This window comes from Pangasianodon hypophthalmus, chromosome 8, assembly GCF_027358585.1.
Source record: "Pangasianodon hypophthalmus isolate fPanHyp1 chromosome 8, fPanHyp1.pri, whole genome shotgun sequence".
NCBI classification, from domain to species: domain Eukaryota; kingdom Metazoa; phylum Chordata; class Actinopteri; order Siluriformes; family Pangasiidae; genus Pangasianodon; species Pangasianodon hypophthalmus.
Window position 1 is genome coordinate 20857381 of NC_069717.1, and position 14157 is coordinate 20871537.

General features: G+C 39.4%; 1 protein-coding gene across 1 annotated transcript in view; it reads right to left on the reverse strand.

Annotated features, from left to right (window-relative positions):
• Positions 1–2222: 2222 nt before the first annotated feature.
• The window catches only part of gnb1a (guanine nucleotide binding protein (G protein), beta polypeptide 1a), a 28474-nt gene continuing 16539 nt past the window's right edge, over positions 2223–14157 (reverse strand). Inside the window, exons 2-11 of the mRNA XM_026925261.3 lie at positions 12949–13061; positions 12324–12362; positions 12099–12205; positions 10568–10631; positions 9859–10021; positions 9488–9554; positions 8877–9078; positions 7233–7449; positions 5901–6016; positions 2223–4187 (exon numbers count right to left, since the gene is read on the reverse strand). Coding sequence (XP_026781062.1) covers positions 5910–6016; positions 7233–7449; positions 8877–9078; positions 9488–9554; positions 9859–10021; positions 10568–10631; positions 12099–12205; positions 12324–12362; positions 12949–13005 — 1023 coding nt within the window. The 5' untranslated portion in view covers positions 13006–13061 and the 3' untranslated portion in view covers positions 2223–4187; positions 5901–5909. The remainder of the gene's footprint in view (positions 4188–5900; positions 6017–7232; positions 7450–8876; positions 9079–9487; positions 9555–9858; positions 10022–10567; positions 10632–12098; positions 12206–12323; positions 12363–12948; positions 13062–14157) is intronic.

The window sequence follows — 14157 nt, forward strand, 5'->3', positions numbered from 1 at the left end:
CCAGAAAAACCCCAGGAAGTGAAGCATCACTCTTGTGCTCTTCAGTGTTGTGTAGATTGTATGTGTGTTTATTATTCAGCTGCTGAAGCTTCACATTTTCTGTAGAAGTGCATATAGTAGTTACCTAACTGTCTGTTCGCACTTCAGATTTGTCTTACTACTATTGTGAGGAACTTCCAGTGACATAATTATTAATGCAGCTAATTAATACTATGATACACCTTAATCTAGCTATAACATTAACCTCATTAACCAAAAGGAAACCTTTGCACCCTTTCAGTTTTTTAAATAAAAGCTGTAATTTTTATAAAATTCCTTGTGGGGACATTATGACTATCAGACATAATTATACATTTGTAGAAATTTGGTCCCCACCATGATATAAAAACATGTCCACACACACACACACACACACAGACACACACACAGAAAGCTGTGTTCTGGCTGTGTTGTGTCTCCTGTCAGAAAAGGCAAAAGAGAAATACCAGAATTCTCAGATGGATATTCAAATCCAGTAATACAAAGTGAAATATGTCAAGTAAAAACACTGCAAATCTCAAGAATGCTTCAGAAACGTCTGGAAGTCGCTGAGCTCTGATAAACTTCACAAGTCTGGGGCTCCCAATGACTCCACACATTACCGCCTTCTCAAATAAGTAAATAGCAATGAAGCTGTCTTTTTTTTTTTTTTTTTTTTTTAATATTTACTCAGAGTAGCTGTGTAGAGCTCAGTGCCTCTCAGGTTCAGACACTGCTTCATGAGGAAACACTACCACCTGCTGGAGAAAGCTCAACTTTTTTGTAATGCATGTTCACATTTTCTGCTTGCCTTTCATTCATTCCGTTAGAAGTTCAAAACTTATTTGCTGCTGTACATGTCTTATGATGCTGAAAAATAAAAGGTTTAAGTGGTTATAAAGCACTTCCCAAACATGTTTTCTCAAACATAAGATTAAAAATTGTAGCTTGCACTGCATATACAAGTTAATTTAAAGATTAATATTCATCTAAGAAATTAACCAGACATTTGATAGTAAATAAATACAGCTAGTAAAAATGTATAAAATTACATTGTGCAGATCTTTCTTTCTCAGCTGCTCAAGATGGTTGAGCAGTTAAAGGAAAAAAACAACATGGTGGTGGAGAGTGCTGTCAGTCATCAGTGTTGCTCTGGTGCCCTGTGGATGGGGGCGGGGTCATCCTTGAAGAGACCACTCCCATTTGGAGAGAATATTTCATCATAAGATAAAAGTGATCAGTCTGAATAACTTTAGATTGATTTGCAGTGACTTTCCTCTAAAGGGATGAGTGGACATAAACCATGCCAGCAATTTAAATCACTGTTGAACCAAAGAGCTATGCATCAATAAACTACTGTAGTTACTGCGAGATCCTGAAAGAGCCATTAATGTAAACATGATTATGTGTGTAGTGTTCAGACAACCTTCTTAAAGGAAAACTCCATCCTGAAACACAGTTAATGATTATACTGAAATACTTGATGTGCTTAGTGATTCTGGTGCTAATTTGTTGCTGTATTCTCGTTATTCCTGTGAGAACTTGGTGGTTGTGTGTGGCGAGGATGTCACAGGGGGACAATGCTAGTGCAATGTCAAACTCTTAGCTCCTAAAAACAAAAACACAAGAGCTTTTTTTTGCCACCATTTTGCAGCAACATCATATTAATGACAAATCCAGTGTTGTAGTGGATTGGAACAAACGTTGGCCTTAAAATTGCAGAACGCAGCGATACAACACGCTTCCACTGAGTTACAGCAGAGACTCGGGTAGTTAGCGATCCACGAGATTATAAATAATGATGGTGTTGACGGGGGAATTAACTTGAAAGTTAAAGCTTTGGAAGCTGATCTGATTGAGCAGAGTGTACAGAGGAGAGGTGAGAGAGCTGGACAGACTACAGGACTAAAGCGCCACTGCATTGCTCTCTTTGCATAGAAATGAATCAAGAGCTAAATTCCTCTGGTGCCACTATCAGCAGGCAGTCCTATGGCATTGTGGGTAATGTAGGAAGCTGAAGTGAAAACAGACCACCATATTGATGAAAGAATTTGAAACTAAAAAATAAAAATCACCTCAAAATAAATCTTGAACACTGAAGGTAACATGATAATTATAAAATCGTTCAGGGTGGATTTTTCTTTTTAAAAGACCAGCTTGTATCCTTAAAAATACATACTATAAAAAGCACCAACACTGAAAGGTCATCTCAAACTGCTTTATTACATCTTAAATAACAGTACATTTTAATATAGTTTCTATCTTGCATCCAGCTTTCTGTTGTACACTGAATTTAAAATTAAATACAAAAGATGGATGAGGATACAGTGGGGGTGTGCAGAGCTCTACAGTTATTTGTATGAAGAGAGACAGACAGACAGAAAGAGAGGGAGAAAAGAGGAATTGATTTAATCTCTTTTTTTTGTAGGTTTTCTTTATTTATTTTGTTGCCAACTCCAGGCCTAATGCACAACGACAGCACTTTTTTTTGTACAGAATGTCGCAGAGGGAGAACAGAATGGAAGAAATGCCACTACCGCTAAGGAAAGAGCGCCTCTCGTTACACACAGAAAGGAACAACAGAAAAATTCTGCCATTCAAATGCTGCAAGTTTTTTTTTCTTTTTTTTATTAAAGGACATTAAAACCTGTTTGTTACAAAATGTCTCTAGCATTCATTTATTTGTATCTGGAATTTTCGTCTTGCTACAGAAAGAATGAAATTTTTTGTTCTAGTTTGAGTGTGTGTGTGTGTGTGTGTGTGTGTGTGTGTGTGTGTGTGTGTGTGTGTGAGGGTCGGTGTACGAGTGTTTTAGAAACTTCAAGGTATGGATAGAACAGGTCAATCAATGTGTTTGCTTCTCGAGTGCATAGCTTTGCGAGTTTAATTGAATTATTTATGCACAGAGTAGCAAAAGAAAAAAAAAAAAAAGAATATAAATATCATTGTGATGATCTATTTAACAGGTTATTTTCTTAAAGAAAAACATCGAAGGATTTTCCATATGCACCTCTTTTTAAGCAATTCTACAGCATGCGATTCTAAGAGTTAACCCACTCATGGCAGACAACCAAAATAAAAGTTTTTTTTTTAATTTTTAACTTAAAAAGTTTTTTTTTCAATATCATTATTTTCAAACATTGATTTTTACAACATGTCATTCACAGAGAAGTAACTGGTTTTTCCAAGCACGGAACGGGCACCTGTGTTGAAACTGGGTAAAAATGGAAATCGAGTTACGCCCGAAAACCCTCAACTCCCACCCCAAACCCTCCCTCACCCTCCACACCAAAGCGCAACCAAAAACAAAAGGACATGGAGAAGAGAAAATAAAACTATTAAACGACAGGTTAATCTTCATTTCATTTTCATTACTCAAACCTCATCAGGCAAAAAAAAAAAAAAAACAAAACAAAAAAAACAATAAGAGAAATATATTTAAAATGGACCTTTTTCATTTTTTTTTTAAAAATGAGCATTCATCATTAACAGCATGTGCTTGGTTAGTCAACATTTTCAACATTATTCGTATTATAGGTATGCAATGCTTTATTCCTGTGCAAACAAAGACTCGTGACTAGACAGAAACAAAACAAAAATAGATTGTGGGACTAAATATACAGGTCAGGCTTAAACCGCTCCTCGTTTCTGACACAACAAAGCTGTATTATAACACCCGTGATTATTGTCAACATTATCCTCCATCTACAAACTCGACTCTAAAATATTTAGACTAAGACTAAGTGACAAAAGAGCTTTTGATCCTCATATGAAACACTAACCGTATGTAAACGGGTTGTAAAAAAAAAAAAAACCCAACAACTCATTTAGGGGAGAACGACTGCTGCCTATTTTCTGTTAGATAACGTTAGCGTAAATGACGACTGCAGTGTGATGAGCGCTTGGAAAATGGTCCCGGTAGGAATGCACAGTTACTTTTGGCCCCCTCCCCCCTCCCCCCACCATGTAATGTCGACCCCACTGATTTCCGCGTGATGTACTGAATGAAATAATTGTGCTCTTTTTATGGGAAGGAGAATCATTTTTGCCCTGTTGTTTCCTCAGATAACGGGGGTCAGTTGTGTTGCGTTTAAGAAGATTGGATATGCAATAAAATTTAACATTATGTTGGAATGGTCTTCCAGTCAACTTTGGAGTCCGGATGCCATCTGCAAGGAAAACAAGAGCAAAATGATCATTAAAGGGACTTGGAGATCAGAGAAATCATATCCTGTTTACACACACACACACACACACACACACACACACACACACACACACACACACACACAGTTATGAAAGCATGTTTACTGGAAGTTCCATTTCAGAGCTGCTACCATTTTCCTGTTTTTGACCTAGTTGCACCACTTCTGTATCATTTCCTGAGGTCATACTATCCCTTTGTGCCAGCAGGGGGCAGCAGAGCAGAGTGTTCATGATGACAAAAAGGCAGAAGTATATTATAAATCAGAAGCAGAATCATAGGTGAGCCTAAAGGCCATGGAATCGGCAGAAATTGGGGTAAAACACGTTCTGAGTTCATCTTTCATACTGAAGTCACAGTGTCTGAATTCGGACAAATGGTTATAATGTTGTAATGCTTGAATGCTAACAAAAGGCAAAAATAATTTAGCCAACAGGACACAACTTGGCGAATTAATCAGTAAATTTTTCAGCACAGAGGTAAGAGCAGATAGTGATAAGTTGACAGAAGAGTGAAAGTTCCTGTTCGTCAAAAGTCAAAAACCTCAGATGATAAGACTACAGAAACTAACAGGGGATGATACTTCCGATCAAAAAGACTGTACTTTCACTTTTGGGGGTAAACAGACTTTAAAATGCTAGAACTTTACTCATTATTTGGAATCAAATTTCAGAGAAACATGTTTAAGTTGAGGAAGGCCTGTAGTTCACACAACTATATATAGTACAAAACGTGGAGATTTCACCATGTGAAGGGTTTCCCAGACTGTCACACTTTGTTTTCAGGGAAAGTCATACAGGATGAGGTGCAATGAATAAAAGAGGTGCCAACATTGCTAACAAGAAACCCCGAGCAGACAGAGTGAGAGAGAGAGAGAGAGTGCGAGTGAGAGAGAGAGAGAGAGAGAGAGAGAGAGAGAGAGAGAGAGAGAGAGAGAGAGAGAGAGAGAGAGAAGAATTTCGCTACAAAATCCTAGCTTATTCCGGTGGACAGGACGGCTCAGTGCATGAATGATAAAAACATATTGGCTCAGCTGATATTTTACTGCAAAAATGTTTCCATTTATAAGCAACCAGCTGAGTGCATAAGCTAACCTTATATAACTGTGACTAAATTAATATATAAGATGGCTGCAGTCCAGTCTGTGTCCGTATTATTCTTCACATAAACTGTCTACAACTGCATGGAAAGATATTTAATGTCTATCAGCTGAATCATTTGCATCTCTGAGCCTTCAGTTTAGCGTAAAAGCTGGTCTTTACACTTGTCTTTATAGACCAAAATGTCTACAATCCCACCTAGTTGTTTCCTATTGGGTCACAAGCTCCACCTAGCTAAAGTTGCTGCAAAGTGAAAGGAACTGATACCAGAAACACAGGTACAGCTTTCATGGATCCGGGCCCCTCAATAAATCTTTTCCAACAAGTACAGTTTATTTGCACTTGAGCTATCTATCTGAACTATCTATCTATAGCTTTCAGGTATAGCAAGGAGTAAAAAAAACAAAACAAAAAAAAACAAACAGACAAAAAAAAAAATCATAAACATGCCTAAACTGTAGATGTCATCACCTCTGCTTATGTGAATGGACAATAACTAAGATGAAAGTTATTTATGTATGTATGTATGTATGTATGTATTTATTTTTTAAAAATATGTCTTGAAAGGAAGAGCTTACCTTGCGGCTTTAATTCCAGATCTTAAGGAAACTGTCCCAAGAGCCTGTGGCCACTGCCATTCCATCATCAGTAACACCCAAGCAGCTAACACGGTTATCATGGCCCGCCAGGACACCTGCAAAAAGGTATTTATATTCGGAATGTAGTCCATATGCCAACAGTGCCATCTGATAATCAAGGACAGTTTAGATGAGGAGTGTGTTAAAAACCCATCTTAACTAAACAGTATTTGAATTGACACATGGAGCTTTGCTGCAAACTACTAGTCATTTTCCCAACCAAATCACTGCACTAAACACACCATTACACCATGTTCACAGTGTGTAACTGGAGAGCAGAGATCATTTCAAGACATTATCTCTTATCTTTTATCATAAATGATCGTAAATGTACGGGTTATCTGTTGGCTGATCTCATCAGAGTCTGCACTTGTCTTGGTCAGCGTGTATGAGCAAGTGCTTCGACAGTAAGATGCTATGAGAATTCAATCTCCATTTCATGCTTTCTGATGGTGTACATAATTCATGGGGATGGTGGAGTGGCGCTGTGCTCCTCAATGCAAATGCAATAAACTATTCATGTGCTGGTTGAGTGGGGAGACAAAAGGATGGGTGTGGGTGACATGCAACTTACAGCTAGGAAAATGTTCTCGAGGGTTTGGAGAAAATGATTATCTCTCATAAAACACAGAAGAAGAGCCAATGTCTTCAGAACACTGCTGCTACTTAGGTATGTTAATTAATACATTCTATAATTATACCATTATAATAAATTCTATAACTCTACAATTATACTTTTAATAATTCATGTGTGGTGAGAAAGATTGGGGATACTGGTTAAAATGGTTAAGGTCCTGCACTAGTGAAATTTTGCAGTTCAGTGCTCACATTCTAACCATTACCATGGTAATTCAAACGAATGCACATGAAACTCAGAGTTTACTTACTGCTTCATTTGCTAGCAGAAGCAACACTGAAGATAATGTATTTTAAAATATTTTGAAATCGGAGCCATGCGGCTCTGTGTGTTCCAATAGATGGCATCTAATAAGCATCAGCAGATGCATTTCCATCCATTTCCATCATCGATTGTGGTCTGAATACGACCATAATTCCATTAAAGTACTGAATGTCATGTATACCCTTTATTACAACCCTATATTCTGTTTATCTCTATTCAATCCTGTAATATTAGCTCCATTAGGGTTTCTAATGGATCTAAAAATCCTTTCTGAATATCAAACTTCCTGTTCGTTCGTCATTTGCTACATCCTTCAGAATCCCCTTACACAACCCAGAGTACCTAGTTCATACAGTGTTCCCTGCACTGACCTGCACGGTCGGCTTTGAGGGTGTCCCACACATTGCAGTTGAAGTCATCGTAGCCGGCGAGCAGCAAACGGCCGCTTTTGGAGAAGGCCACCGAGGTAATGCCGCAGATGATGTTGTCGTGTGAGTACACCATCAGCTCCTGGTCGGCACGCAGGTCGAACAGCCTGCAGGTGGCGTCGTCCGAGCCTGTGGCAAACGCATTCCCGTTGGGGAAGAACTGGGGGGAGAGGAATAAAAATAAAAAAAAGAAAGAAGGAAAAGAAAAATGACATAACTATAGGCACAGGACATTTTTCTGCATTTCCTTGCTGAAGAAGATGCTTTTTTGCCCAACATGAAAGCAACAAAATCCAACAATGCCTCACAACAGGTAGCAATGCTGTCTGAAGACCACACGGACTGTGCAGAACTGGGTGTGACCAGTGATGGTAAAACTTGGCCCAGGATTGAACACCACTGACTAGGTTAAATGTGTAATGCGTCTGCTCGACTCCACCAGGGGGAGCTAATAACCCACAAGTAGATTTTGTGTACAGTCATCATTGGGAGGCAGAAAGGAAAGCTTGCTTGGCAAGTACCATACCTGCTGTCTTCTAGTGGCACAGTGCTGTATAGCACAACCAGGCATGATGCAGCTCAGCGTATTTTCAACCAAAGCTATAAAATATCCTTACCAGTTCCAAATTTTATATGCTAAGGAGCAACCACAATACAGTGGATGGCACCAGCAATTTTGCCCCTTTTTATGTCACTGTGCTTGAATGAAAATGAGTATGTCAAATGTTGTAGCCTACAGTTAAGAGTAGAACCAATGCAATCAGAGAAGAGTCTTATTCTTCTCTGCCAATACACAGAGCCTGGTCACATTCCTGCCGCTAGCACATTTGATTAATGAACAATCAGTGGCAGCTGTTTTGTAGTGTGCATAAAACAAGCGACAACAAACAAACTGCAGAATGACATTGCAAATTATTTAATACCAAATATTTGTTTAATATCACTCAATCTTTCACTCTGTCAATCTGGAATAGGAATAGATTCTAGGAATAGATGTTAGGACAGTCATTAGTAGTGTTACTCCTTAACCAATGTAATGTGCTCCACTTCTGAAAGCTTTTCAGTGTATAAGGAAAAAAAACCTAGGCGCATCCAAATACTGCGGCAGAAGTGAAAGTACAGATGCGTTCATCTCTACAGCAAAAAAAAAGACATTACTTAACCCTCTCACTAAAGAGAAAGTGTACGCAGCATTAACGACCTTAAACTCTATTCTGTTATGACGCCATCGCAAGTACTCAGTGCCGGGAAAATTCTTGACTACATCACTCATCTCACTGAATGTAACGTGTTTGAAAGGGCATCAGCAAATTTTCCATGAAAGCTGATTCACTCACTTGTTGCTGTTCACCTAGGCCACAAGACAGACGGCCGGTTTGGATTTGAGGTGACAAATGACCTTAATAAAATGGATCTGTCAGAAATCAGTCATAGCAAGAAGGATATAAACCTTATTTTACGTGAAATCGCTTGGTTGAATCCCCTCATGTTTCCTATATTAGTGTGCTGTGTAATGTTCATGATACTGTGGTGTAGGCAACAGAGAACAGGGAGATATTTTGGACACTGCATGTGTGTGATACATACGCAGATGGCGTTGATGTCGGACTCATGGCCAGTGAAGGTCTGTCTGCACATGCCCTCTCTGATATCCCAAAGCTTAGCAGAGGCGTCACAAGCACCAGAGACAAACAAGCGTGCATCCGGGGCCAGAGACAGAGACATCACATCCCCAGTGTGCCCTGCAAACGTGGTTGTCTGCTGCCCTGTCTCAATGTCCCAAAGAGCACTGCAGATGTAACAAATAGGATTAGTAACAGCACCAAAGAGAGAAGGAAAAATAAATAGGATGAAATAAATGAAAACCAACTATTTTGACACTGTGTCACTGATGATCTGCTATGCAACCTGTGCAACAGTCAATATTGAAGTGAATTATCCTATAGAGTCATCTAAATCCTACAGAATTGTTCAATGAAGCCATGTTAAGTAAACATCTGGAAATTGGAAATACATTTTCCCTAGTAAAAGGATTAAGCAAGAAAGTTGCTGTGTGAAATATTCAAATTGTCAGATGTTAGGATTTGAATCATCATACAGCAGTCTGCCCAGTCAGAGCATCATGTGAGTCTATGTAAGTGTCTGTGTCTGATGCAAATGGCTAAAGCAGCAGGGCTTGTGCACTACCCCAAACTCACCAGGTGGTGTCGCCTGAGCTAGTGACAATCTGGTTGTCGTCCAGGAAACGACAGCAAGAGAGGTAACCTGTGTAAAAACACAAGGCAGAAAATTATACAACTGGACAAGGGAGGACAGACACAGAGTGCAGTAAGATATGCCACAACGTTGCTTAAATCCTGTCTTAAAAGTATAACCATAGTACAAGATCACTATTTCACCAGCTCCACCTGATTTAAAACTTCTCATGAATCAAATAAGAGTCACTGGTGCTGTAAAAACAATCCTCCAGTGGCAGATCGGATGGCTTTATCACAATTCCTCTGCTACATTAATGACCTAAGCATGTCAAACCTTCATCACTGTTAACACAGAAACCCCACACACTAACCTGTATGGCCAGCCAGCTCACGGCTCACACGGACATTGCCCTCACGCGTCTTCAGATTGTAGATGGAGCAGATGTTGTCCAGGCCACCGCAAGCCACGTAGTTGCCGGATGGAGCGTACGCACACGTCATCACCCATGAGGAGCGCAGTGGGATGGCATGCACCTATAACAGGACAGTGCTCATATAATAAAGTACAATAATAAAGCTCCAATAAGGTTAACTCAGAGCTGCACAATCAATTGAATTGCAAACATGACCCTGATTTCTAGCTAACTCTGTTAAACATGGGTGGCTGCAAGTTTGGTGAAACTGGCGAAGATGAATTGATTAAATGTTAGATATCAGTTCGTTTTCACCCTGGTGCATTAAAATACCAACCTACCCATTCACATGGCTTAGCTGTATTTGGTTGTATAACAATCACAAACTTTATTCACAAAATTAACATCAACAAATATTGAATCAACAAAAATAATTGTGACAATCAATTTTGATCAAACCCTTATAACTTTATAGATCACAAGACCTGCAAAAACTTGAACAATAAAAAGCTGTTCAGGCTAACAGGTCAGTGATAAAAGAAACACAAACTTAGTACAGTCTGACCTAAGAACTCATGAAAAATACTAAGTTGCTTTTAGAAAAATCAGACATGCCTATCAGTAATTAACAGCGGCAGTGAACAGGCTTTTGGGAAATCAGGCTCACCTTGTTTGTGGTATAGCTGTCCCAAATGATAAGTTTACCATCCTGGGAAGCACTGACGAGGAGCCTACAGAGAGAAAAATACAAAAAGATAAACAGCGGTCTTATTTTTATATTGTGTGGGGGCATTCTGAACATATATATGCCTGGTAATACTGACAGAAGGTCAGCTGAATTCAAAATAACTGAAATTATTTTAATGTCAAAAATTCCTAAACATATTTGCATACATGCTTTGGGGTCTTTGGAGCGCTCGCGTGCATGCAAGTGTGAGACATTCCCTGGACTCTTTGTGGTTGAACTATACCCTGATAATATTATCAAACACCACCTCCACAGAAAACACTATCACTTAGTCAGTATACATATTCCTTCTGAGTTATTTGAATAAACAAAACGACCAGGAATATTTTGCACATGGGAGAGGTGGAAATGATGTGACCATGACTACATTTTGCTATCAAGAGAGTTAACATAAACTTTCCAGTGATTCATTATGATGCCACGATGATACTGGATGCACTCCACCTACCCAAGGGAAAACCAATAAAAACAAAAGGTGAAGGTGGGGTTGACAGACTAAGCAAAACAACAATCAGTACACTAATTTTAAATACCATCTCAAACAACAGAAAGGAATAAATGATGAAAATATAATGCGAAATGTTAACTAGCTGCAACTTTTGTGTACAGTGCTAAGCTACACTCACTGTTGATGGAAAATAAGATGCTTAGCTGAGATTGTGTGGCATTATCTTGCTGTCCGAGCCCAACCCAATAACCCAGGAGTGGAATTAGAGCCTTCTGCGCCAGTAGATTACCCACGTTCAGTTACATCTACTGATTAACGATGAAAGTAACAATAAAACTCAAAACATGGTAGCTAAAATGTTCTGAGACACTAACTGCATTTGAAACAAAATGCTACTCTGTAGGTTTGGTATGCACATCACACGCAGTGTGAATAGCTTCATCACGTTGCTTATTATGAAAAATAACCAAACTTCTGAAGAATGCAATTACTTACACAGCTACAAAGAACAGAAGCTATTTGTTGTGCACCTTGAAGAATAGAGGTTAACAAACAACTGCTTCACATACTTCAAAAACAACAAACAAAAATGAATGTTTGCGTGTCAAAGGACGGCCATTTTGTCAGAACATGCAGAATGCATTTAGCAGAGCAAAGGAGCATGACAAAGCACACAGGGAGTCTCTGGGGCCTAACTTCACCTGCAGCCTCCCAATTAACCTCCTGGAGACCAGGGCACATGTGTGTACAACAAGATCTCCCTTGCGTGAGCATGCAATCTTCACCACTTCACCACCTTCACCACGTCCAGAACTGTTCTTTTCATACCCATGTTTCCAAAGCCTTGCTTTAAACTGCATATCTATCTCCATCTCCATTGAATCGTCACTAAAATCTCATCATCTTGCGTGACTTAAAACAAACAAACGATAAAAACATATCCTAGATCTGGCGTTTGTTGAACTGGCTCTGGTGATCAGCACACAGTTTGAGTGAGATTACCGTGAGTCAGTGCCCCAGTGCATGGCGTAGATTTTAGCCAGGTGACCTCTCAGCGTCCGCCTGGTGCGCATCTGAATTCGCCCAACTGGGTCGATGTTGGCTGTAATCTGTGCAGATACACAAATACAAGAAAGCCATGACGCAAATACTGTTTATAATTTAAATTCTGTCAGACAGTTATCTTCTTAAAAAGTACTGATTCACAGTACGGGATTATACGCTCACCTGAGACAGAGTGGCATCCGCACATGCTTTCCGTGCATCCTTTTAAAAACAAACAAATAAATAAATAAAAATACAAAATAGACTTCAGTTTATAGAACTGCCATTGTTCCAGCTCAGATTATTTGCACTATGTAATTTAATGTGCCACATTTACATTACAGTTGTGGTTTTCTTTAATATCATTGAAATGTTAAAAATCTTTCTAATCCTGCAAACAAGTAACGAATAATGCTAAGTGTGTGATGTAAAGAAAGCTTCAGGTTTTAACATAAACTGTACATTTAGAATTTGTAGCACTTCAGTTTACTCCTTCCAAGGTCCGTTAGTACAGCGATGCTCTAATGAAGTCTTGCATGCAATAACTAATAACTTTCTCTTGTTAAATATTGCCAATATATGTTAGCTTCGGCATTAACATATACTGGCATTTAAAGCCACATAATCAACATATTGCTAAAGGAAAACAAAGTGGAGATAACTATTGTGTTGATCTATTACTTTTAAATACGCAGATGTCTCACACGCATACTTTATATAATGCCTACACAAATTACAGGCCAATTATGTATATATGCCAAGTATTCTCTATGGCACTCTGGACAAGTTACGCTGTGTGTAGACTCACTCTGATCTGGTTCTTCAGCTGCTCAGCCTCCTGACGTAGCTGGTCGAGTTCGCTCATTTTCCTCTTCTAAATGGTATGCTTCACTCCTGCCTCGCGCTGGGTCACTTACTGATCTGAGAACGACAGAAAAGGAGAGGGAGAGAGGGCGAAAAGGTGAGGTTAAGCCTGCAGCGTAAGCTTCAGGAGATACAGTGGTCAGTGAGAACAGCCAGTCAAATCCTTTTAACTTAATCTATCCTTTGTCATTTCAATTACTTCAGCAAGGTGATCTAGAATAAAAGCACCGTTTACCATTTGTGGAAGAATTTTCATTCCCTAGCTATGACACACACATTGTCAATTTTCAGAAATGCAATAAAAGACTTTTACAAAGCTCCAAACCAATATTGAGCAATGAAAACCAAAACATCTTGGCAAACAATTCTACCAGGGGAAATGTAACAGTGCTGTGTGAAGAGCGCATAACATTTTACAGGTCTGTGGTGAGGACCAGCAGTCCCACACACAGATTTAAACTCGGCCATCTTAGCCATCAGGCTAAGCAAAGGCAATAAATGTGCCATAATAAAAAAAAAACTGATCCAGGGATGGCACACTTGTGCGCTTTCTCTCTCTCTCTCTCTCTCTCTCTGCTGGTGTGTGTCCTTGCCAACCTATGAAGCTGTTACTAAGCAACAGGGTTCTGCAGCAGCCCATGCTAAAGATCACCATTTCAGCGCTGGTACAGAGAGAAAGCTATTTACAAATCGAGACTGACAGATCCCACAGCAAATTCAGCTGGCTTCACAGCTTCGGTGTGCTGAAATGTGGCTAATTCAACCTTCGTCTTAAGGTAAATGTACCCACTGTTGGGAAAATCTACCGCATATGGTACTGTGCTAGGCAAAGCCTGGTTCTTGTTCATTTAAAAGTGGTCCAGCGGTGCTATAAGAACGCATGTGGCAAATGTCCCATTTTGCAAATAACAGTATCCTGGAGACCATTATAGCCACCCTCGAGGGCAGAATGAGCTTTGATCCGTTCTGTACATGTGTGGCAAGGCACTTAACTGTTTCATAACGTACCCTCAGATAAAAAGAAGAGGGGGTCCAAAGGTTTAACATAAAATATTCCAGTTGTACAGACTGGTCAAGAAAAGTGATTGTACAGCTGAAAACAGAAAGAGAAATGTGTGCAGCCCTGACAGGACATGAAAGCTCTTCGCAGCTC